General features: G+C 42.2%; 3 protein-coding genes across 5 annotated transcripts in view; 2 read left to right on the forward strand and 1 right to left on the reverse strand.

The window, feature by feature from the left end:
* arhgef2b (rho/rac guanine nucleotide exchange factor (GEF) 2b) overlaps window positions 1-12,552 on the forward strand; it is an 18,654-nt gene extending 6,102 nt beyond the window's left edge. The window contains exons 4-22 of one of the 2 annotated variants that reach the window (XM_079163917.1): window positions 182-245; window positions 538-664; window positions 1,019-1,122; window positions 1,206-1,349; window positions 1,706-1,956; window positions 2,406-2,531; window positions 2,853-2,970; window positions 3,054-3,302; window positions 3,379-3,455; window positions 3,858-4,030; window positions 6,892-6,959; window positions 7,206-7,421; window positions 8,035-8,112; window positions 8,512-8,567; window positions 8,873-8,914; window positions 9,081-9,131; window positions 9,235-9,519; window positions 9,999-10,149; window positions 11,851-12,552. In XM_079163917.1, coding sequence (XP_079020043.1) covers window positions 182-245; window positions 538-664; window positions 1,019-1,122; window positions 1,206-1,349; window positions 1,706-1,956; window positions 2,406-2,531; window positions 2,853-2,970; window positions 3,054-3,302; window positions 3,379-3,455; window positions 3,858-4,030; window positions 6,892-6,959; window positions 7,206-7,421; window positions 8,035-8,112; window positions 8,512-8,567; window positions 8,873-8,914; window positions 9,081-9,131; window positions 9,235-9,519; window positions 9,999-10,149; window positions 11,851-11,900 — 2,430 coding nt within the window. In that variant the 3' untranslated portion in view covers window positions 11,901-12,552. The remainder of the gene's footprint in view (window positions 1-181; window positions 246-537; window positions 665-1,018; window positions 1,123-1,205; window positions 1,350-1,705; window positions 1,957-2,405; window positions 2,532-2,852; window positions 2,971-3,053; window positions 3,303-3,378; window positions 3,456-3,857; window positions 4,031-6,891; window positions 6,960-7,205; window positions 7,422-8,034; window positions 8,113-8,511; window positions 8,568-8,872; window positions 8,915-9,080; window positions 9,132-9,234; window positions 9,520-9,998; window positions 10,150-11,850) is intronic. The other variant, XM_079163918.1, reaches the window with a different exon arrangement.
* Window positions 12,553-15,121: 2,569 nt separating this feature from the next.
* On the forward strand, window positions 15,122-22,170 carry LOC306700273 (uncharacterized protein). 2 transcript variants are annotated; one of them, XM_079165241.1, is made up of 9 exons: window positions 15,122-15,469; window positions 15,921-16,070; window positions 16,243-16,376; window positions 16,474-16,591; window positions 16,895-16,965; window positions 19,282-19,357; window positions 20,980-21,042; window positions 21,120-21,189; window positions 21,309-22,170. In XM_079165241.1, exons 2-9 carry the CDS (start codon window positions 15,936-15,938, stop codon window positions 21,389-21,391), a joined length of 750 nt encoding a protein of 249 aa, XP_079021367.1. In that variant the 5' UTR covers window positions 15,122-15,469; window positions 15,921-15,935; the 3' UTR covers window positions 21,392-22,170. The 2 variants fall into 2 exon arrangements, with proteins under 2 accessions (XP_079021367.1, XP_079021366.1); XM_079165240.1 differs by lacking the exon at window positions 19,282-19,357 and adding an exon at window positions 19,546-19,621.
* Window positions 22,167-23,940, reverse strand: pmvk (phosphomevalonate kinase). The gene is made up of 5 exons (XM_079165242.1): window positions 23,764-23,940; window positions 23,532-23,595; window positions 23,291-23,443; window positions 22,739-22,868; window positions 22,167-22,645 (listed from the first exon to the last, which is right to left on the reverse strand). The coding sequence occupies exons 1-5, from the start codon at window positions 23,856-23,858 to the stop codon at window positions 22,500-22,502; spliced, it is 588 nt and encodes a 195-aa protein (XP_079021368.1). The 5' UTR covers window positions 23,859-23,940; the 3' UTR covers window positions 22,167-22,499.
* Between the last annotated feature and the right edge of the window lie 107 nt (window positions 23,941-24,047).

Below are 24,047 nucleotides of genomic sequence, written 5' to 3' on the forward strand. Positions count from 1 at the left end.
TGTCTCTCTGCCTGTCTGTCTCTCTGTCTGTCTCTCTGTCTGTCTCTCTGCCTGTCTGTCTCTCTGTCTGTCTCTCTGTCTGTCTCTCTGCCTGTCTGTCTCTCTGTCTGTCTCTCTGTCTGTCTCTCTGCCTGTCTGTTCTGATTGCCTGTCTCTGTCTCTGTCTCTGTCTCTCTAACAGCAACAGAAGCTGACGCTGTCGAGAAACAGTTCAGCTCTGCAGAACGTCACCATGCGCACCAAGAGTGAGTCGACCTGTCTGTCTGTCTGTCTGTCTGTCACATTGAAGGACACTATCCAGCTGCATTGTGGGAATCGTAGGATCCAGTGTTCATTCTGTTTTTTTCTCTCAGGATAGAATCTGGTTGTATTTGTTGGATTAATAATCGATCAGATTCTACATCAAATATCTGTGTTGCTTCTTTAAAGGTGAAGAAGAAGAACTTTTCTTCTTCTCTTGTTTCTTTAAAGGTGAAGAAGAAGAGCATTTCTTCTTCTTCTGTTCTTTAATCTTGACGTTGTGTTTTGTGTCCTCAGCTCCGATGATGAAGGAGCGTCCCAGCTCGGCCATCTATCCCTCCGACAGTCTTCGTCAGTCTTTGCCCCGACGCGTTCGCTCCGGCCTCTCATTGGCCAAGAGCGTCTCCACCAATAACATCGCAGGGTGAGCGCAAGCTGCCGCCTGATTGGTTGTTGGATGTATTTATCACTATATATGATATAAGGCCCCTTCATATCATTATTATTATTTTATTTGTCAATTTGTAGTTCAGTTTAATGTGTTTATAATATTCTATTGAATCATTTCTACTGAGTGTAGAGTCTCTCCGTCTGTCTGTCTCTCACCTGTCTCTCACCTGTCTCACTCTCACCTGTCTGTCTCTCACCTGTCTCTCACCTGTCTCACTCTCACCTGTCTGTCTCTCACCTGTCTCACTCTCACCTGTCTGTCTCTCACCTGTCTCACTCTCACCTGTCTCACTCTCACCTGTCTCACTCTCACCTGTCTGTCTCTCAGGATGAGTGAGGAGTCTGTGGGTCTCAGGAGGATTCTGTCTCAGTCCACTGAGTCTCTGAACTTCAGGAGCAGGACTCTGTCCATGGAGTCTCTGACTGACGACGGTCTGTAGCTCTACATCACCGTTGTGTAGTTTATGATGACGTCTGGTCTCATCAGCACCTTATTGTTGTTGTTGTGTGTGTAGGTGAGTGGTGGTGGAGCCCCCTGCTGGAGGAGCTGCAGGAGGAGGGCCGCTGTGTTCAGGCGGACAGCTGGAGCCTCGTTGTGGAGACAAACTTCCTGCAGACGCTTCATAAAGATCTGATCAAGAAACAGGACGTCATCTACGGTGTGAAATATATATAAATATATAAATATGTATAAATATAAATATATATATAAAAATATAAAATATATAAATATATATATAAAAATATATAAATATATATAAATTAGTGCTGGGCAACGATTCATTTTTAATTTGTAATAAATATATATAAATATATAAATATGTATAAATATAAATATATATATAAAAATATAAAATATATAAATATATATATAAAAATATATAAATATATATAAATTAGTGCTGGGCAACGATTCATTTTTAATTTGTAATAAATATATATAAATATATAAATATATAAATATATAAATATATATATCTTCTGACCGTCAGCATAAACATCTCGTGTCCCTCAGAGTTGATCCAGACTGAGTTCCACCACGTTCGGACCCTGAGGATCATGGAGGGTGTGTACCGGAGGGGGATGCTGGAGGAGGTGATGCTGGAGGCGGCCGTGGTTCACACCATCTTCCCCTGTCTGGACCAGCTGCTGGAGTGGCACTCGGCCTTCCTGTCAGAGCTGCTGAGCCGCAGGAGGGAGGGCCTGACGGAGGGGAGCTCCTCCAACTTCACCGTCCGCTGCATCGGAGACCTGCTGCTCAGACAGGTACCTGAACGCCACACGAGGTCAGACAGACCTGCTGCTCAGACAGGTACCTGAACGCCACACGAGGTCAGACGTCAAACAGCTCCTCCTGCTGGACGCCTTTCAATCATCACCGTTACTATCAATCCTGCTTCCTCTCACATACTTTAACATATTCAATGTTTTTGAAGAGTCTCGTCATATTTTATGACGTCATCACCCTAAAAAAACAAGTCAGATGTTGAACTTTAATATCAAAGTTCTGAATGAAGCTTCTACTCAAAAAAGAGTGATAGAAGAAGAAGACCCTTCAACCTGAGAACCAGGAAGTAAAGTCAGATCAAATACTTCAAATGTCCCTTTAACTAACGTGTGTGTGTGTGTGTGTGTGTGTGTGTGTGTGTGTGTGTGTGTGTGTGTGTGTGTGTGTGTGTGTGTGTGTGTGTGTGTGTGTGTGTGTGTGTGTGTAGTTCTCAGGTCAGTGTGCAGACGACATGAAGAAACTTTACTCTGAGTTCTGCAGTCGACACCCGAAAGCCGTGAAACTCTACAAAGAAGTTTTAACTCGAGAACGAAGGCTGCAGCAGTTTGTCAGGGTGAGGACCAGGACCACCATCTGGACCTGGACCAGGACCCAGTGTAGAGGGCTTTAGTCTGGTTTAATCTGGTTCAAATAGCTAGACCTGGTTTAGACTAGACCTGGTTTAGACTAGTCCTGGTTTAGACTAGACCTGGTTTAGACTAGACCTGGTTTAGACTAGACCTGGTTTAGACTAGTCCTGGTTTAGACTAGACCTGGTTTAGACTAGGCCTGGTTTTGCTCCAGTAGAGACTAAGGTCTGAACTGGTGTAGACCTGGTGTAGACTGGTGTAGACTGGTGTGTGTTAATATTCTCTCTCCATCCCATAATGCTCAGCGAGCCGGTCGTGGTCCTCTGCTGCGTCGTCATGGCGTCCAGGAGTGCATCCTGCTGGTGACTCAGCGAATCACAAAGTACCCGGTCCTCATCCAGCGGATCCTCGACAACACCAAAGGTACTGTGACCTCTGACCTCTGACGACCTATGACCTCTGATGACCTGTAATGACCTTTAATAACCTTTAATGACCTCTTACAGGTAATGAAGAGGAGGCACAGGCGTTGAGACGAGCTCTGGTCCTCCTGAAGGAGCTGATCGGCTCGGTGGACCAGGAGGTGCTGGAGCTGGACCGGACCAGGAGGCTCCAGGAGATCCAGGCCCGTCTGGACCCCCGGGCTCAGACGGAGGTCCGAGGAGGTGGAGTCTTCATGGGTGGAGAGCTGCTGAGGAGGAGGCTCCTCCACGAGGGGGCGCTCCTCTGGAAGGTCCAGGGCTCCAGGATGAAAGGTAGCGTCACCGGTTTACCTGCTGTGACACCTGCTGTGATGTCACACCGAGCTCACACCTGTGTGTTTGTCTCCAGATGTGCAGGTCCTGCTGATGTCAGACATCTTGGTTTTCCTTCAGGAGAAAGATCAGAAGTTCACCTTCGCGTCACTGGTGAGTCACACCTGATCACACCTGCACCTCCTCATATGCCTCCTCCTGAGTGACAACTGTGTAGCATTAAAGCATGGTGGAATTAACAAGATAGCTAACCAGCAGACAGTTGGCTAGTTAGCTAGCTTGCTAATTCCACCATTTAGTGCTACACTGGATACAGAAAATAAGCTGAACAGTGGCTGGTGTAACGGTCCCCAGCTAACTAGCTAACCAGCTAACTAGCTAATTAGCTAACTAGCTAACGAACTAGCCAGCCATCCGTCTCCAAAGCTGCGTCCCATAACAACTAACAACAATCCCCATTTTCATTTGTACAAGAAAAACAGTTCAATGTCTATTTCAATGGTCTCACCTGTCTGTCTCCCTGACCATATACCTGTCTCTCCACCTGTCTCTCAGGACAAGTCTCCGGTGGTCTCTCTGAATAACCTGATCGTCAGAGACATAGCCAATCAGGAGCGAGGGATGTACCTGATCAGTGCCTCCACCCCTCCAGAGATGTACGAGCTGCACGCTTCATCCAAAGAAGGCCGGAAGACCTGGATGAGCCGCATCCAGCAGACTGCTCTCAGGTCAGTACTTCATGTAGTACTTCATAGTAACTCATGTAGTACCTTATAGTACCTCATAGTACCTCATAGTACTGATAATAATAAATAATATATACATGTATAATACCTCATATGAAGTACACTATGAAGTACATTATGTAGTACATTATGAAGTACACTATGAAGTTCACTATGATGTACACTATGAAGTACATTATGTAGTACATTATGAAGTACACTATGAAGTTCACTATGATGTACACTATGATGTACACTATGATGTACACTATGAAGTACACTATGATGTACACTATGAAGTACATTATGTAGTACATTATGAAGTACACTATGAAGTTCACTATGATGTACACTATGAAGTACACTATGATGTACACTATGAAGTACACTATGAAGTACACTATGATGTACACTATGAAGTACACTATGAAGTACATTATGAAGTACACTATGATGTACACTATGAAGTACACTATGAAGTTCACTATGAAGTACACTATGATGTACACTATGAAGTACACTATGAAGTTCACTATGAAGTTCACTATGAAGTACACTATGATGTACACTATGAAGTACACTATGAAGTTCACTATGAAGTTCACTATGAAGTACACTATGATGTACACTATGATGTACACTATGAAGTACACTATGAAGTACATTATGAAGTACACTATGATGTACACTATGAAGTACACTATGAAGTTCACTATGAAGTACACTATGATGTACACTATGAAGTTCACTATGAAGTTCACTATGAAGTACACTATGATGTACACTATGAAGTACACTATGAAGTTCACTATGAAGTACACTATGATGTACACTATGATGTACACTATGAAGTTCACTATGAAGTACACTATGATGTACACTATGATGTACACTATGAAGTTCACTATGAAGTTCACTATGAAGTTCACTATGAAGTACACTATGATGTACACTATGAAGTTCACTATGAAGTACACTATGATGTACACTATGAAGTTCACTATGAAGTACACTATGATGTACACTATGAAGTTCACTATGAAGTACACTATGAAGTACACTATGAAGTTCACTATGAAGTACACTATGATGTACACTATGAAGTTCACTATGAAGTTCACTATGAAGTACACTATGAAGTACACTATGATGTACACTATGAAGTACACTATGAAGTACACTATGAAGTACACTATGAAGTTCACTATGAAGTACACTATGAAGTACACTATGAAGTACACTATGAAGTTCACTATGAAGTTCACTATGAAGTACACTATGAAGTACACTATGAAGTTCACTATGAAGTACACTATGATGTACACTATGAAGTTCACTATGAAGTTCACTATGAAGTACACTATGAAGTACACTATGAAGTACACTATGAAGTTCACTATGAAGTTCACTATGAAGTACACTATGAAGTACACTATGAAGTTCACTATGAAGTACACTATGATGTACACTATGAAGTTCACTATGAAGTTCACTATGAAGTACACTATGAAGTACACTATGATGTACACTATGAAGTACACTATGAAGTACACTATGAAGTACACTATGAAGTTCACTATGAAGTACATTATGAAGTACACTATGATGTACACTATGAAGTACACTATGAAGTACACTATGATGTACACTATGAAGTACACTATGAAGTACACTATGAAGTACACTATGAAGTACATTATGAAGTACACTATGAAGTACACTATGAAGTACACTATGAAGTTCACTATGAAGTACACTATGATGTACACTATGATGTACACTATGAAGTACACTATGATGTACACTATGATGTACACTATGATGTACACTATGAAGTACACTATGAAGTACACTATGATGTACACTATGAAGTACACTATGAAGTACACTATGAAGTACACTATGAAGTTCACTATGAAGTACATTATGAAGTACACTATGAAGTACATTATGAAGTACATTATGATGTACACTATGAAGTACATTATGAAGTACACTATGAAGTACACTATGATGTACACTATGAAGTTCACTATGAAGTACACTATGAAGTACATTATGAAGTACACTATGAAGTACACTATGAAGTACACTATGAAGTTCACTATGAAGTTCACTATGAAGTACACTATGATGTACACTATGATGTACACTATGAAGTACACTATGATGTACACTATGATGTACACTATGATGTACACTATGAAGTACACTATGAAGTACACTATGATGTACACTATGAAGTACACTATGAAGTACACTATGAAGTACACTATGAAGTTCACTATGAAGTACATTATGAAGTACACTATGAAGTACATTATGAAGTACATTATGATGTACACTATGAAGTACATTATGAAGTACACTATGAAGTACACTATGATGTACACTATGAAGTTCACTATGAAGTTCACTATGAAGTACACTATGAAGTACACTATGAAGTTCACTATGAAGTACATTATGAAGTACACTATGATGTACACTATGAAGTTCACTATGAAGTACACTATGATGTACACTATGAAGTACACTATGAAGTACACTATGATGTACACTATGAAGTACACTATGAAGTACACTATGAAGTACACTATGATGTACACTATGATGTACACTATGAAGTTCACTATGAAGTACACTATGATGTACACTATGATGTACACTATGAAGTACACTATGAAGTACACTATGATGTACACTATGATGTACACTATGAAGTACACTATGAAGTACACTATGATGTACACTATGATGTACACTATGATGTACACTATGAAGTACACTATGATGTACACTATGATGTACACTATGAAGTACACTATGTACATTATGTAGTAATGAATGTGTTTTTTCTGCAGATGTCCATCCAGAGACGAGTTTCCGCTCATCGAGACTGAAGACAAAGCTTTACTGCGCAGACTCAGAGGTACAACACCTCCTCCTCCTCATTCACCTCCTCCTCCTCATTCACCTCCTCCTCCTCATTCACCTCCTCCTCCTCATTCACCTCCTCCTCCTCATTCACCTCCTCCTCCTCAGCCTACAGCTCCCCCTCCTTCACCTCCTTCATCTTTTTCTCTTGCTGTTTCTTGTCTGGTCATAAAATGTCTTTTAATAAAAATAAAATGTACTTCAGATGTAATTCAAAATGTTTCCTCCTCCTCCTCCTCAGCTGACATCCAGCAGAAGGACAGGGAGGTGCTGGAGCTCCTCCAGGAGCGAGTGACTCTGTTTTCTGACCTGGTGGAGGCGACAGGAAGAGGAGGAGGAGATGAAGAAGGAGGTGTGGAGCTCAGCAGCACCTCCTCCTCCTGCAGGAACCTGTTCAGAGCAGACACTCCTCACGCTCCTCAGGCGGAGCCGCTCCTCACCTCCTCCATCACTGAGGGTGAGTCTCCTTTTTCTCCTTCTTCTCCTTCTTCAGATTAAACCTCAGAATCAAACTGAACTCTATATATATATATATATATATATATATATATATATATCTGTGTATATATATATATATATATATATGTGGGTATATCTATGTCTATATTTATATATATATATATATATATATATATACAGGACTGTCTCAGAAAATTAGAATATTGTGATAAAGTTCTTTATTTTGTGTAATGCAATTAAAAAAACAAAAATGTCATGCATTCTGGATTCATTACAAATCAACTGAAATATTGCAAGCCTTTTATTCTTTTAATATTGCTGATTATGGCTTACAGCTTAAGAAAACTCAAATATCCTATCTCTAAATATTAGAATATCATGAAAAAGTATACTAGTAGGGTATTCAACTAATCACTTGAATCGTCTAATTAACTCGAAACACCTGCAAGGGTTTCCTGAGCCTTGAAAAACACTCAGCTTGGTTCAGTAAACTAAATCACACGTATGGGGATTATCACAATATTCTAATTTTCTGAGACAGTCCTGTATGTCTATGTATATATGTATGTATATACTGTATATCTGTATTTTTATCTCTTTATTTCTTTTAGTGGACAAACTGACTGAACTTCTGCTGAACTCTAACGTCCACAAATCCTTCATAACCAACGGCAACCAGGAGCTCAGCAGTGAGTCACCTGACCACACCCGTAACCTAAGTTTTGTTTTATTTTGTTTTGTTTTGTTTTGTTTTATTTTATTTTATTTTATTTTATTTTATTTTATTTTATTTTATTTTATTTCATTTCATTTCATTTCATTTCATTTCATTTCATTTTGTTTTTACATTTTTTTAAGTTAATATTTAGAAAAAAATGATCACATTTAAGAAGAAAATATGTTTCTTTGCTCAAAAATAACTAAATTATTATAGCTGCTGATCAACATATTTGTGTCTGTGTCTTTGTCTCCTTGTGTCTTTGTCTCTTTGTGTCTGTGTCTGTGTTTTTGTGTCTTTGTCTCTTTGTCTCTTTGTGTCTTTGTCTCCTTGTGTCTTTGTCTCTTTGTGTCTTTGTGTCTCCTTCCAGATGGAGACACTGGTTCTCTGAACGGTTCCTTTGAGATCAACAGCAGCTCCTCAAAGGTAAAAATCACCTTTTTCACTTTATTTAAACTAAAACAATGAAAACTGATATTTAAAAACAAAAACATATTCAGCTGAAGTTTAATTATATATTACAATATATACTGTATATATAATGTATAGCACATATATAGAACATGATGTTGTGGTGAACTTCAGCCTACAACAACAACAACAACGACAGGTTTAAGTGGCCAAACTTCTTCTTCTTCACTTGTTCTTAAATCATAAACACACAGCAGGTTTTCCTCCGTAGTGAACAGAAACATTTAAAAACTCATCACCGCCTTGTTTGTGTCTCTCAGGACAGAAACGGTAACCAGCTGCAGGAACGCACCCTGAACGAGGTGAAGAGCTACTTCCTGTTTCATGATCATGTGAACTGTTTCTAGTCTATTTCACATCAATAAAAACAAACTTGTACGTTTTGAGCAGAAGTCTTTTAGGGAAGATGCAGCCAGTTTCTGTCCAATCAGAGCGCTCGTTAACATGTGACACGTGTCCTCTCCACAGGAGGTCCGTCAGCGATTGGTCGGTCTGAGCACGCAGCTTCACGCCCTGCAGGTCTGGAACTAATTTATCATCAATCATGAAGAATATAGTTATTTTACTAATGAATACTTACTTATTAATAAACTGACCTCTGACTCTCTGACTCCCCCTCCAGGCTGCTGTGATTCGTCAGGATTCGATCCTGGAGCTGTCCATCACAATAGATCCCGCCCCCTTGTCTACCACAGGCCCCGCCCCCCGCATCACTCGGTCGTTGTCCCGGGACGCCGGCATGGACGCCGGCGGAGAGGCGGTGCTGCTGCATCGACAGGTGGAGCTGCTGCAGGAGGAAGTGACACGTCTACGTAGGAGGGGGGAGGAGCATACACGAGAGGGGGCGGAGCCAGGAAGCAAGAAGAAAAGCAATGGAGAGATCAGTAACATCATCAAAGGAGAACAGGTGAGTTAACCAGGATAAAGTAAGCTGGAATAAAGTAAACCAGGATAAACTAACCTAGCATAAAGTAAACCAGGATAAAGTAAGCTGGGATAAAGTTAACCAGGAGAACAGGTGAGTCAGGAGAGTCAGCTGTTTCACTAGACTCACCTGTAGTCACTAAAGTCTCTAAAGAGAAGGCTCTCCAGGATAAAGGAAACCAGGATAAAGTAAACCAGGATAAACTAACCTAGCATAAAGTAAACCAGGATAAAGTAACGCTCTTGTATCTGAATGACGTCCAGCTCGTTTAATCTAGTCTGAACCTGCTCAGACTGGACCAACGTTTAAATGTTTTCTGTTATTCTGAATCTCTTAACTCTGCTGTAGTGAAACCAAACCTCAGATTCAGGACCACCGTCACAGTTCAGGGTTTAGGAACCAGCTCACAGCTTTGTGGTTTAACAAAACCAAGCTAAGCTAAGCTACGGTGTCTGTGTCAGCAGGGGAGCAGGAGGCGGGGCAGCAGGGAGCTGGAGCCACGCCCCCTCGCACCATTAGCCAGCCAGGATCCCGTTGACCAATTAGACGGCGTCGAGGAAGGAAAGGAGGAGGAAGTGATGAGAATCTCTCCTCGCTCTGACAGCCCCAGGGGTCAGTACGACTCATCAATTCATGTTATTGATCATTATTACACATTAATACCTGTCATTGATCATTATTACACATTAATACCTGTCATTGATCATTATTACACATCAATACCTGTCATTGATCATTATTACACATCAATACATGTTATTGATCATTATTACACATTAATACCTGTCATTGATCATTATTACACATCAATAACTGTTATTGATCATTATTACACATTAATACCTGTCATTGATCATTATTACACATTAATACCTGTCATTGATCATTATTACACATCAATAACTGTTATTGATCATTATTACACATTAATACCTGTCATTGATCATTATTACACATTAATACCTGTCATTGATCATTATTACACATCAATAACTGTTATTGATCATTATTACACATTAATACCTGTCATTGATCATTATTACACATTAATACCTGTCATTGATCATTATTACACATCAATAACTGTTATTGATCATTATTACACATTAATACCTGTCATTGATCATTATTACACATCAATACCTGTCATTGATCATTATTACACATCAATACATGTTATTGATCATTATTACACATTAATACCTGTCATTGATCATTATTACACATCAATAACTGTTATTGATCATTATTACACATTAATACATGTTATTGATCATTATTACACATTAATACCTGTCATTGATCATTATTACACATCAATAACTGTTATTGATCATTATTACACATCAATACATGTTATTGATCATTATTACACATTAATACCTGTCATTGATCATTATTACACATCAATAACTGTTATTGATCATTATTACACATTAATACCTGTCATTGATCATTATTACACATTAATAACTGTTATTGATCATTATCACACATTAATACCTGTCATTGATCATTATTACACATTAATAACTGTTATTGATCATTATTACACATCAATACCTGTCATTGATCATTATTACACATCAATAACTGTTATTGATCATTATTACACATCAATAACTGTTATTGATCATTATTACACATTAATAACTGTTATTGATCATTATTACACATTAATAACTGTTATTTATCATTATTACACATTAATAACTGTTATTGATCATTATTACACATTAATACCTGTCATTGATCATTATTACACATTAATAACTGTTATTGATCATTATTACACATTAATAACTGTTATTGATCATTATTACACATCAATACCTGTCATTGATCATTATTACACATCAATAACTGTTATTGATCATTATTACACATCAATAACTGTTATTGATCATTATTACACATCAATAACTGTTATTGATCATTATTACACATTAATAACTGTTATTGATCATTATTACACATCAATACCTGTTATTGATCATTATTACACATTAATAACTGTTATTGATCATTATTACACATTAATAACTGTTATTGATCATTATTACACATTAATAACTGTTATTGATCATTATTACACATTAATACCTGTCATTGATCATTATTACACATCAATAACTGTTATTGATCATTATTACACATCAATAACTGTTATTGATCATTATTACACATTAATAACTGTTATTGATCATTATTACACATTAATAACTGTTATTGATCATTATTATACATTAATAACTGTTATTGATCATTATTATACATTATGTTGATGGTAACCTGTGACCTCTGACCCCTCAGACCTGCAGGACATTCCAGAGGAGAGCGAGTGTGGAGCCGATCCCAGTTAACATCGCAGCTGTATGACCTCAGGGACCTGCTGATGTCACCGTGATGTCACCGTGATCACTTGTCACTGTCAGACTTTTATTGTGAAAGCTGGAGATGATGTCATTTCCTGTTTCACAGAAGCGTCCTGAAGTGTTTTCTGAATGTTGCTGTTAGGTTTAGAAACAGGAAGTATAACCATGTGACCTGTTTACATCATCACGTCAGCTGTAGCCCCGCCCAGACACGTTGGAGTGGGCGGGGCTTTCTTATTGGGAGGGCGGGGTTTATACAGTGTCATAGGACTCAAAGATGAGACACATTAATGGTCACCACACTACACTACCCAGAATGCCTTTGGATATCAACAACTTGAGTCACAACCTGCTGTGTTCAGCTGGATTATAATGTTTCTTCTTGTGAGAATCAAACAGTGTAAACTGTATTTATATGGTAATTTAAAGCTAAACGTAGTTTAACATTAGAAACATTATGTCGAATTTTACTATCAAATAGTCCGAGAGACTAAAATCTGTGTTTCAGTCATTTGTGAAAGCAAAAAAAAAAAGAAAATAATTCAATTTAGGAACAACAACGTCAAGCCAGAATTTTTAAGTTTACAGAAATCTTTCCAGAGTGCAATTTTTTTTAAGAATCTCAGAAAGTTTAGTTTGTTTCAGGAAGGGGGGGCGGGGGGGGGGGGGGGGGGGGGGGGGTATACTGTTGAGTCATAGATCGGTGGTGTTTTTAAAAAAAACAGGAAGCTGTTTGCTGTCTGACTGAAACATGACATCACTGTTGCCTGTTAGCATGTTAGCATGGCTGTTTCTTTTATACTTGTATAGAACCTGATCATATATTGTCTTATTGATTGATTGGTTTTAACCAATCAGCTTGTTTGAGGAAGTTTTTATTGGGATAAGGTGAAGATGTTAAAGATGGACGTCCAGTCAGTGTTGATGGTGAATGTAGTTTATTTAAGAAAAAACTTCCTCAGACCTGCTGTTTTGACCCAGAGTGCTGAATCCTCCTCCTGCAGAGCCGGCTGTGCCTACATGGACCAGGATGCATTGCACACGAGCCTCTGACGGTCATATCCTCGACACTAATGCAGCCGCAGCGTCTCTGCTGCCTCTCTGCTGCATCTCTGCTGCATCTCTGGATCCAATAAGTACAGAGCGTCCTCGTCCAGAGTGTCCTCGTCCAGAGCGTCCTCGTCCAGAGCGTCCTCGTCCAGAGCGTCATCTTCAAGAGCGTCCTCGTCCAGAGCGTCCTCGTCCAAAGCGTCCTCGTCAAGGGCGTCATTATCCAGGGCGTCATCGTCCAGAGCGTCCTCGTCCAGAGCGTCCTTGTCCAGAGCGTCCTCGTCAAGAGCATCCTCGTCCAGAGCGTCCTTGTCCTGAGTGTCCTCGTCAAGAGCGTCCTCCTCCAGAGCGTGCTCGTCAAGAGCGTCCTCCTCCAGAGCGTCCTCGTCAAGAGCGTCATCGTCCAGAGCGTCCTCGTCAAGAGCGTCCTCGTCAAGAGCGTCCTCGTCAAGAGCGTCCTCGTCCAGAGCGTCCTCGTCAAGAGCGTCATTGTCCAGGGTGTCATCTTCAAGAGAGTCCTCGTCAAGAGCATCCTCGTCCAGAGCGTCCTCGTCCAGGGCGTCCTCATCCAGGGCGTCCTCGACCAGAGCGTCCTCGTCAAGAGCGTCATCGTCCAGAGCGTCCTCTGACCTCATATTATGGGATGCCATCATCACTGTTAGCAATACAAGCAAAGAGAACACAGTAGTTGTGTTTGTGAGCTCCATGTAGAGCACAGCGCCCTCTGGCTGTGTGGAGGACTACAAGCTGAAACAGTCTGTAGTTCTTCTCCCTCTATCTCGCCTTTAGTCACATGGCAGCAGCACTGAGGACTGCCTCCATGAACTACATTTACCATCAACACTGACTGGAGAGTTTTACCCTTTAACCAAAATGCTGTCTTTATTGAACTTTATTGAACTTTATTCACAGTGTTGACTGATGACGGTTCATCTCAGTCCACATGTTAGAGAACAGCGTGTGGATGTTTATACATCTGCAGATTTTTTACAAACATTTCATTATAGATTTAAAAAAAAGAATGAAGGAGTTTAATGATTGTGATGAGTTTAAATCAAAATGATCTCAGTGTGAAGGACTCATCAGGGTTTAAAGTTAGAAACGTGAACCACAGACTGAAGATATTTAACGATGGTTCACGTGAAGGAATAAAAACTCCAAAGTGTTAAAGATCACAAGATAGAAAAACATAAAAATGATCTTCATCATCGTTCTCTGGAACACATTTAAACATTTCTAATAGTACACAGAGACGGTTTACAGGAGGAACGAACATCAAATGAATGAATATTAATCTCTTAATAAGATGTCAAGTTGTGTCATTTACACATTTCATCATGTTTATTAAAATATCAAATCTCCTCTTCTTTTGAGCTCATTTCTGTGTTTCAGGTGTTTTGGGATCATGTGATCCGAGCTCATCAGAAGCAAACTGAAGCTTTTTATCTTGAAGTCTGACTTTTGAAGACGGGTTCAGGTGATTCTGATCTGGAGTCAGAATCGTTCTAATGAAGTAAAGTGTTTGTACAAAGATTTCATCAGAAGACTGAAAATGATTTTTGCTGTAAGTTTATTGTTTGTGTGCTCATTATAAATCTAATCAGCTGGAGAACATGTGATGTTGATGTTTTTATTTCTGGAGATTAAAATCATGAAATACTTTTAATCTCCAGATTGTTTTATTTCTTATATTAATTAAATGATGCAAAATTATTTTAGCTTCTTCATAACATCTATTAATGCAACACACATTTTCTATATTTAAAATATATATATTTATAAATATACATTTATAAATATATATATTTATAAATATACTTATAAATGTATATAAATACGTTTATAAATATATATACATATGTATAAATATATATATATATTTATATTGTTTTTTTTCTATTTTTCAGTTTGTAACAGAAGTTAATATCAATTAGAAATAAGGTACAATTTAGTTTTCTATTATTCCGTTTCTTTTTTCTGGAATTTGCAAAAAAATGATAACAGTTGTTTTGAAACACTGAGATTTGTATCCATGACAAAAACTAAAAGTTTATCTTTTAAGGAACAGACTTCTTAATCACTTTTAATCTGGAAGGACATCTATCGTCACTTCCTGTGGAGGGAATTTAACCCGGAAGCGGGTGTAGTCGTCAGTTGGGAGTTAACGTTAAATTAGCTGGACGAGGAAGAGACTCAGAATCAGAAACAGGACCAGCACCAGGACCAGCACCAGCACCAGCACCAGCACCGACAGCGCCCAGGACCAGAACCAGAACCAGAACCGTTGCACCCAGAGACCAGAGTCCTTGTGGCGCTTCAGACCGACACTGAGCCGCAGTTTGTCCGCTGTTTCTTTAACTTCTCTCGGTTTAAAAAAGTGAGCCAGCAGCTCCGTTAGCCTGCTAACAGCTAACAGGTAGTTAGCCCACCTGCTAACAGGGAAGTGACGGTGACAGGTGAAGTCGGGCTCGAGCCGCAGGTGTGTTTTCTTCAGAGGACTCGGACAGGTAAGAAGAACCAGAAACGTTACATCTCACCTGGTTTACCACAAGCTCTGAACGCTAGGCTAACATGTTAGCATGCTAACAAGGGCGGTGGTCCGCTGTTAGCACCCGGGGCTAACGTGCTGGTTACAGATCAACAACACGTCAGGGTAACAATATATATAATATAATATACAATAAATATATAATTAAATAAATAAAATGTAACGTATAAATCCTAAAGATTGTTAATTATTATTTAGTATTTTAGTAGTTTTATCCAGTTCATGATTAATAAACTAGTTAGATAATTAATTTAGAATAATTGTTTTATGTTCGATCCTTAAATTCTTGAAACATTCAAATGTTCTGTACGTTCTTTATTATATTTATGAATTAATATATATTCTATTGTATTCATTGATCAGTTAGTCTGCAGCTCTTCTAAATATTACTTTATCCTTCCTGGTTAAAGAAGAAGAAGAAGAAGATGAGTGGAGGACTGAACAGCATCGATGCCGTGAAGAAGAAGATCAAAGTGCTGCAGGAGCAGGCGGAGGAGGCCGAGGACCGAGCCGTCAGACTGCAGAAGGATGTGGAGAAGGAGAAGAGGAGCAGAGAGGAGGTACACACACACACACACACACACGTCCAGGTGATGAGGGTCTGTCAGGTAGTGTCACATGCCACACATACCTGTGTTGAAAGAGGAATGTGAGGTGTTTTTAGTTAAAATACACACCTGAGACAGGTGAACCTGACCTGTGGGCTGTCTCCCCCCCTGCTGTGTCTTGCAGGCAGAGGCGGAGGTGACTGCTCTGGGTCGCCGTCTGCAGCTCAGCGAGGACAATCTGGAGCGAGTCCAGGAGAGACTGTCCACCACCCTCCACAAGCTGGACGAGACGGAGAAGTCCGCCGACGAGAGCGAGAGGTCAGGCGCACACCTGAGCTCAACCTGAAGGTTTTATTCCTCAAACAAGGGGAGACAAATTCACCGATAGCTCTTCGTCTGTCTGTCTCCCTCTCAGAGGTATGAAGGTGATTGAGAACAGAGCTCTGAAGGATGAAGAGAAGATGGAGCAGCTGGAGGTTCAGCTGAGAGAAGCCAAGCTGATCGCTGAGGAGGCCGACCGGAAATATGAAGAGGTACGAAAACAACATGAGCAGCGTTATGTCGACCTTTTCTCTGAGTAGACATGTTGACTTATTTCTATGAACATGTTGGTGTTGGACAAGGTAGCTAGCTTGTAGCTTGCAGGCTAGTTAGGTAGCTAGCATGTCCATCTCCATAGCAGGCTAGTTAGGTAGCTAGCATGTCCATGGCTAGCTTAGTGTTGCCTCTCGTTAGCTTTGATAGTATTGTATTTATATACTGATGCTTATGTAGTTATACATATGTACTCAGACTTCTTATGGTTATACTGTAAAAGTTATGTGTTCGATTGGCAGGTGGCTCGTAAACTGGTGATGGTGGAAGGTGAACTGGAACGAGCTGAAGACAGAGCTGAGCAGGGAGAGAGGTCTATAACACACACACACACACACACACACACACACACACACACACACACACACACACACACACACACACACACACACACACACACACACACACACACACACACACACACACCTTTGCATGTCTAACAGCTGCTTACAGCATGAAGCTGCTTAGTTACAGTTCTACACTCAGGAGTTATGAAATATATTCTGATCTATAAAAACTAGTGCTGGGCAACGATTACAATGATTAATCTCATTGTTGTGTTAAAGTTCATAATGAATCTAAAGTAGTGTGTTGAGCTCTTCTATGTTAAAGTGCTGCTCTATGAACTAAAGGTCAAAGGTCAACAACATTTGGTTTAAACACTTTAAACTCATCAGGTTCTTGTTAACAGCAGGATTCTCTTCACACAGCAGCAGTTATAACACAGTTATAATGATTCTGATCATAGATATTCAGACGTGTTCACAACTTTATCTTCATGTGTGTCAGAGATGAATTTAAATATACATCTTAAACCTGAAACCTATCTACGTCATGTTTTAATGTTTGTTAAACTCTCAGTAGTGATAACTAAATGTGTTTATTTAGTGCTGGGCGGTACCGGTGTTAATACACACCGTCACACCGGTGCATCGCCGAAACAGCTGCTGTCACTCTACAACAGGCAGCAGGATGTGTTGATGTGTTGATGTGTTGTTGTGTTGTTGTGTTGTTGTGTTGTTGACGCTGAGAAGGCAACAGTCAGAGCTGTGTGTGTGTGTGTGTTGAGACTCTAGTGATGGTTATAACTTTATAACCATTAATAACCCACAACTAACGCTCGTTAACAGAGCAGAACACCACCACACAACAGTCTGTGACACAAACCATTTATAACATTACAGCAGAACTGCATGCTGGGTACAGCTCGCTAGCTAGCCCGCTAGCACAACAGTGTGCTAACAGCTGAGAGGCTCCGTCGCTACAGTAACGCTACATTAAAGAACAGAACAGAGCGATGCAGGAGGAACAAAGACAGACGGAGATGCAGCGATAGAGTCTGTGGAGAGAGAGGAGCTGGGTCTGCTGATTGGAAGAGTCCAGAAGACGATCTATTCAAAGTGTGTCGAGCCGCTGCTGCTGCTGCTGCTGCTGGTAACATGAGCAGCTCACTCATCACCTCAGCAGGAAACATGTTGGAGCACCAAGAGTGTGATGACGGCCGTAAACCGTGAAGCCGAAGGACCTGGTCCCACTACAGACAGTCTAGACTCAGAGCAACGATCACAACACTGGATTCATGGAACGTCTGACCGGGGCGACAATACTTCAGCTAACCTGCCATCCCAACATTATAGGAACACACGAGCACAGCCTGTAGTAATCACAGCCTTCATACACGATGACAGGAACATGTTGATACTCTGTGAGCTCCTGAGAGGAGAGTGAAACACTATAAACATATAAAAACACAGTCAAGGGAAAAATACCGTGAAACTAATTTTTGTTCATACCGCCCAGCACTATGCTTATTATACATATTCCAAACAAAAACACTTGTATAGTAAAAAGAATACATTTGTTATAAATGTACGTTGGTACATAGAGGGTGATGAGAAGCTGTACATGGAGGGACTTAGGACCCAGGGGAACGTAGGGGAAGGAAACAGGAAGAGACGCCACACACACAGCTGTTCACCGCTCGTTTTTGTGTTAAAAATGTCCGCTTAATAATAAACTTAAAAAATGCGTTAACGTGATAACAATGCGTTAACTTGCCCAGCACTAATAATAACGTGTGTATTTATTAGTTATAGCTAATAACTTCAGTTAGTTCTTGTTCTTCATCAGAGTGTGATGTCACGATCAGACCGATGACCTCAGCGTGATGTCATACTGCTTCACTAACTACGCTCTAATCTTAACTGCATCCGTCTTTCTCTTCTACCCGTCCTCCTGCTACCCGTCCTCCTGCTACCCGTCCTCCTGCTACCCGTCCTCCTGCTACCTGTCCTCCTGTCCTCCTGCTACCTGTCCTCCTGCTACCTGTCCTCCTGCTACCTGTCCTCCTGCTACCTGTCCTCCTGCTACCCGTCCTCCTGTCCACCTGTCCTCCTGCTACCTGTCCTCCTGTCCTCTGTCCTCCTGCTACCTGTCCTCCTGCTACCTGTCCTCCTGTCCACCTGTCCTCCTGTCCTCCTGCTACCTGTCCTCCTGCTACCTGTCCTCCTGCTACCCGTCCTCCTGCTACCCGTCCTCCTGCTACCTGTCCTCCTGTCCTCCTGCTACCTGTCCTCCTGCTACCTGTCCTCCTGTCTACCTGTCCCACGCACCCACGTGTCTCTAACAGTAAGGTTCGGAGGTTGGAGGAGCAGTTGAGGAGTTTCGACCAATCACTGAAGAGCCTGCAGGCGTCTGAGGACAAGGTACCCCCCACCTGCTGTCAATCAAACCAGAGGAGCTCCTCCTCCTGACCTCCTCTGACCTCTAGTTGCTGCTTCAGCTCCTGCTCCTGCTGCTCTCTGCATGACTTTAACCTGCTGCTCCTCATGAACTCTGAACTCTCTGAAACAGACCAAAGACACAAATAACAACTCACCTGTTTGACCTGCAGTAAGAGTCGAGGGTTGGAGGAGGAGCTGAAATCAGTCTTCACTAGTTCAAAGTCTCTGGAGGCCCAGACTGAGAAGGTAGGAGGAGGAGGTCCTTAAACACTGGTCACATGACCACAGCACAGTTAGATGTCCGTTCTACTCATTCTATGTGTACGGTACACCTGTTAGCCTGTTAGCTGACCCCTTTACGCTCACCTGTTAGCTGACTCCTTTACGCTCACCTGTTAGCTGACTCCTTTACGCTCACCTGTTAGCTGACTCCTTTACGCTCACCTGTTAGCTGACTCCTTTACGCTCACCTGTTAGCTGACTCCTTTACGCTCACCTGTTAGCTGACTCCTTTACGCTCACCTGTTAGCTGACTCCTTTACGCTCACCTGTTAGCTGACTCCTTTACGCTCACCTGTTAGCTGACTCCTTTACGCTCACCTGTTAGCTGACCCCTTTACGCTCACCTGTTAGCTGACTCCTTTACGCTCACCTGTTAGCTGACCCCTTTACGCTCACCTGTTAGCTGACTCCTTTATGCTCACCTGTTAGCCTATTAGCTGATCCCTTTACGCTCACCTGTTAGCCTGTTAGCTGACCCCTTTACGCTCACCTGTTAGCCTGTTAGCTGACCCCTTTACGCTCACCTGTTAGCCTATTAGCTGACTCCTTTACGCTCACCTGTTAGCCTGTTAGCTGACCCCTTTACGCTCACCTGTTAGCCTGTTAGCTGACCCCTTTACGCTCACCTGTTAGCCTATTAGCTGACTCCTTTACGCTCACCTGTTAGCCTGTTAGCTGACCCCTTTACGCTCACCTGTTAGCCTGTTAGCTGACCCCTTTACGCTCACCTGTTAGCCTGTTAGCTGACTCCTTTACGCTCACCTGTTAGCCTGTTAGCTGACCCCTTTACGCTCACCTGTTAGCCTATTAGCTGACTCCTTTACGCTCACCTGTTAGCCTGTTAGCTGACCCCTTTACGCTCACCTGTTAGCCTGTTAGCTGACCCCTTTACGCTCACCTGTTAGCCTGTTAGCTGACTCCTTTACGCTCACCTGTTAGCCTGTTAGCTGACCCCTTTACGCTCACCTGTTAGCCTATTAGCTGACTCCTTTACGCTCACCTGTTAGCCTGTTAGCTGACCCCTTTACGCTCACCTGTTAGCTGACTCCTTTACGCTCACCTGTTAGCCTGTTAGCTGACCCCTTTACGCTCACCTGTTAGCTGACTCCTTTACGCTCACCTGTTAGCCTGTTAGCTGACTCCTTTACGCTCACCTGTTAGCCTGTTAGCTGACCCCTTTACGCTCACCTGTTAGCCTGTTAGCTGACTCCTTTACGCTCACCTGTTGAGCTACTGACAGACCTGAAGGACTCAATCAGAGGTGTCCTGTTACCTGCTGTTGTCCGTACACCTGGTTCTCTGATTGTCTGTCTGTCTCTCAGTACTCTCATAAGGAAGACCGGTATGAAGAGGAGATCAAGAACCTGAGCAACAAACTCAAGGAGGTGAGACGCTGATTTAATATTTCTGTCTCATGTAAATATGTTTAAGAGAAACCAACCGGTTCACTTCCTGTTTGCAGGCTGAGAGCAGAGCTGAATCTGCAGAGCGTTCAGTGGCCAAACTGGAGAAAACCATTGATGGGCTGGAGGGTGAGGCTTCTTCTTCTTCTGTTAGAATAATGATGGAGACCTGGAGACCTGTATTTGTTATGTAGTTGGTGACATCTGATGCTCGTGGAAGTTTTATTCTGTGACTGATTTGGTTCCAGATGCTTTGACTTCAGCCAGAAACGCCAACATGGAGCTTCAGGCGACTCTGAATCAGACCATGGAGGAGCTCAACTCCTGCTGAGCCCCCCCCCCCCCCCCCCCCCCCCCCCCGCTGCCAGACAGGTGGACGGCAGAACTCCGTGGCCAAAACATTCCTCCTCCCACCTCCCCTCTCCTCCTTTATGTTGGGGAGGACAGGGTGCAACTCTTTGGCTGAAACATTCCTGCTCCTTTCCTCCTCCACCTTCCTTCACCTCCTCTCTTGCTCTGTCTCCTCCCCTCACATCCTTCCTTCACCTCCTCTCTTGCTCTGTCTCCTCCCCTCACATCCTTCCTTCCTTCACCTCCTCTCGCTCTCTCAATGATTCCTGCTTTCACACATTCCTTCTGATTCTTAAAGTCACATATTGGGAGTGTTGCTTTAATGAACTCCTCGTCCTCCTCGTCTCCTTACCTGCTGACAGTGCCACCCCCCCCCCCCCCAGTATTAAGTGAAGGAGGCCAGTGGAGGAGCTGCTTGATATACTTTGTCTATAAGGGACTTTAACAGACTTACATTCGTTTCCTCGTTCAGAACTAATCAAGGACTAATTACATGTTTGTCTTAACGGTTTGTTTTCTTTTGCCACATTAACTAATAATCGATTAGAGCCAATGAGTTATTGTTTTTGTTCCTGGGGGGCGTGGTTTAAGGTAGCCAATCACCACGAGGCATTCCACTGCCACTGGTGACCTTTGACCCGATGACGTGAATGAATAAAGTTTGTTTTTACCTGAAGCGGTGATGATGTCACAGCTCATTGTAATAAATCATGAGACAGGATTTTATAAAATAAAAGCACCGGCACTGGTTTGTAGATCCGAACTGACTCTGAGCTTTTATTTCACTTCAAATAAACATTTAATTAATATTTTGTTCTCTGAAATGGCCGCTAGCTGCTGCCATGTTGAGAGCCGTGTGGAGTCAATCCCTCAATCGTAGATCTGCTCTGAATCAACTAATCATTTCTAGTTTCAGTTCATTGATCAGATTAGTTATTTATTATTAGTGTCTGACAGGTGAGAATCTCCCATGAGCCTTTGCTCTGAGTGATGATGTAAACAACCTGAGACTCAAAACTTTATTGATCAGATAAACGGTGATCGGCTCCACATTCATCAGTTATCAATACATTTATTGATCCGTAACATCAGAGTGATGACGCTGCGTCCTCAGCCAGCTTCAGGATTGGTTGCAGCTGCTCTTCTAACGAGGGGGCGTCGGTCTCGTTAGTGACGATCCAATCGAAGTCAACCCCGCTGTCCAACCCGCACTCTGACTCTGCATCGTCCACACCTGAGAGAGAGAGAGAGAGAGAGAGAGAGACAGGTGAACAGAGAGACGGGTAAACGGGCAGAGCGACAGACGTAAACAAACAGGTGATCTTACCTGCAGAGAAGCTCCACCCCCTCTGTTTGCGTGTTTCTTCTGAGCTTTGAACTCTGACACTTTGAGTCTGTCGAGGAAACTCAGACCAGAACCACTGAAGGTCTGACAGCCTCCGAGCGTCACTCACCACCTGACCAATCAGAGAGCAGAGAGAGCGTCACTCACCACCTGACCAATCAGAGAGCAGAGAGAGCGTCACTCACCACCTGACCAATCAGAGAGCTGCTTCTGTTGGCTAACGCTAACCACAGATATTTATATTGTTTATCTCCTGACCAACAGCTGACATGAAACAACAATTCAAAAACATTCCTGAAGACCTCCATGTTCTCTCTTCTTCTTCTACTGTTTCCTGGTAGATTAAAAACACGCCGACCCGTTTTACGTCACGGTGTTAGCTAAAACACAGTAACCAGCAGTGTAGCATTATAGCATGGTGGAAGCCAGCTAACTAGCTACCTAGCCAGCTCCGCCATGCTTTAGTGCTACACCGGTCACAGAACGTTAGCCCCGCCATGCTAACGACACACCGCGGTCCCCATGGTAACGTACCCACACGGGTTGCCGCGCCCCTCTGGTTGCTAGGCGACAGAAGAATCCGGGGTCCTGGCGCCGTCGGGTTTCCCCCCAAAGAATCATGTCGGCTCGATACCGCTCCTTATAAAGACCAGGACCCAGCAGCTGGTCCAGGTCCAGACCGTGTTCCTGAAGAACCACCAGAACCAGAACCAGCATGACTCAGCAGTAATGATGTGTGCGCGTGCGAGTGCGTGTGCGCGTGCGCGTGTCTCACCTCAGCGTATTGCTGCTTCAGAGGTCCAGACAGACGCAGGACGCAGCAAACATCAGAGCCTAAACTACAGAAGAAGAAACAGGTGAGTTACTGCAGTAAAACACAGAGTATTGCAGTAAAACACAGTATTGCAGTATAACAGTTACTTCAGTTTGTCACAAACATAAAAACATAATTAATCATGTTTTCCCATCAGCCTCGTTGATTAATAATCAATCATAAACCGGTTTACCGGTTGTGGATCAGGTCCGTGACGTAGTCTTTTCCGGACTTCCGTTTCCCGCTGAAGACCAGAACCAGTCTGGGTCCAGAGACCCGGTCCTCCATCAGTGATCGGGTGTCTGTTGGCTGATCGATCAGCTGCTGGTTCCTCTCGAGCTGCTCCGTGTTCAGACGGTCGGACCACACCGCTCCATTACCGTAACTGTCAGAGCAAACAGGAAGCACTTCAAAATAAAAGTACCGTGCGCCTGACCTTTAGAACTACCGGAGGGTTCATCCGGTCAGTAATCGATA

Source organism: Pholis gunnellus, assembly GCF_910591455.1.
Source record: "Pholis gunnellus genome assembly, chromosome: 8".
Lineage (NCBI taxonomy): Eukaryota > Metazoa > Chordata > Actinopteri > Perciformes > Pholidae > Pholis > Pholis gunnellus.

What these genes read in the sequence shown, in the direction of transcription:
- LOC306700273 (XM_079165241.1), top strand. Translation starts at nt 15,936, where the DNA reads ATGAGTGGAGGACTGAACAGCATCGATGCCGTGAAGAAGAAGATCAAA. An exon ending in AGAAGAGGAGCAGAGAGGAG is followed by an intron (nt 16,071 to 16,242) that starts GTACACACACAC and finishes TGTGTCTTGCAG; the next exon opens with GCAGAGGCGGAGGTGACTGC. An exon ending in TGCAGGCGTCTGAGGACAAG is followed by an intron (nt 19,358 to 20,979) that starts GTACCCCCCACC and finishes TCTGTCTCTCAG; the next exon opens with TACTCTCATAAGGAAGACCG.
- pmvk (XM_079165242.1), bottom strand. Translation starts at nt 23,858, where the DNA reads ATGGAGGACCGGGTCTCTGGACCCAGACTGGTTCTGGTCTTCAGCGGG. An exon ending in GGGCGCGGCAACCCGTGTGG is followed by an intron (nt 22,869 to 23,290) that starts GTACGTTACCAT and finishes CTGATTGGTCAG; the next exon opens with GTGGTGAGTGACGCTCGGAG. An exon ending in GGGGTGGAGCTTCTCTGCAG is followed by an intron (nt 22,646 to 22,738) that starts GTAAGATCACCT and finishes TCTCTCTCTCAG; the next exon opens with GTGTGGACGATGCAGAGTCA.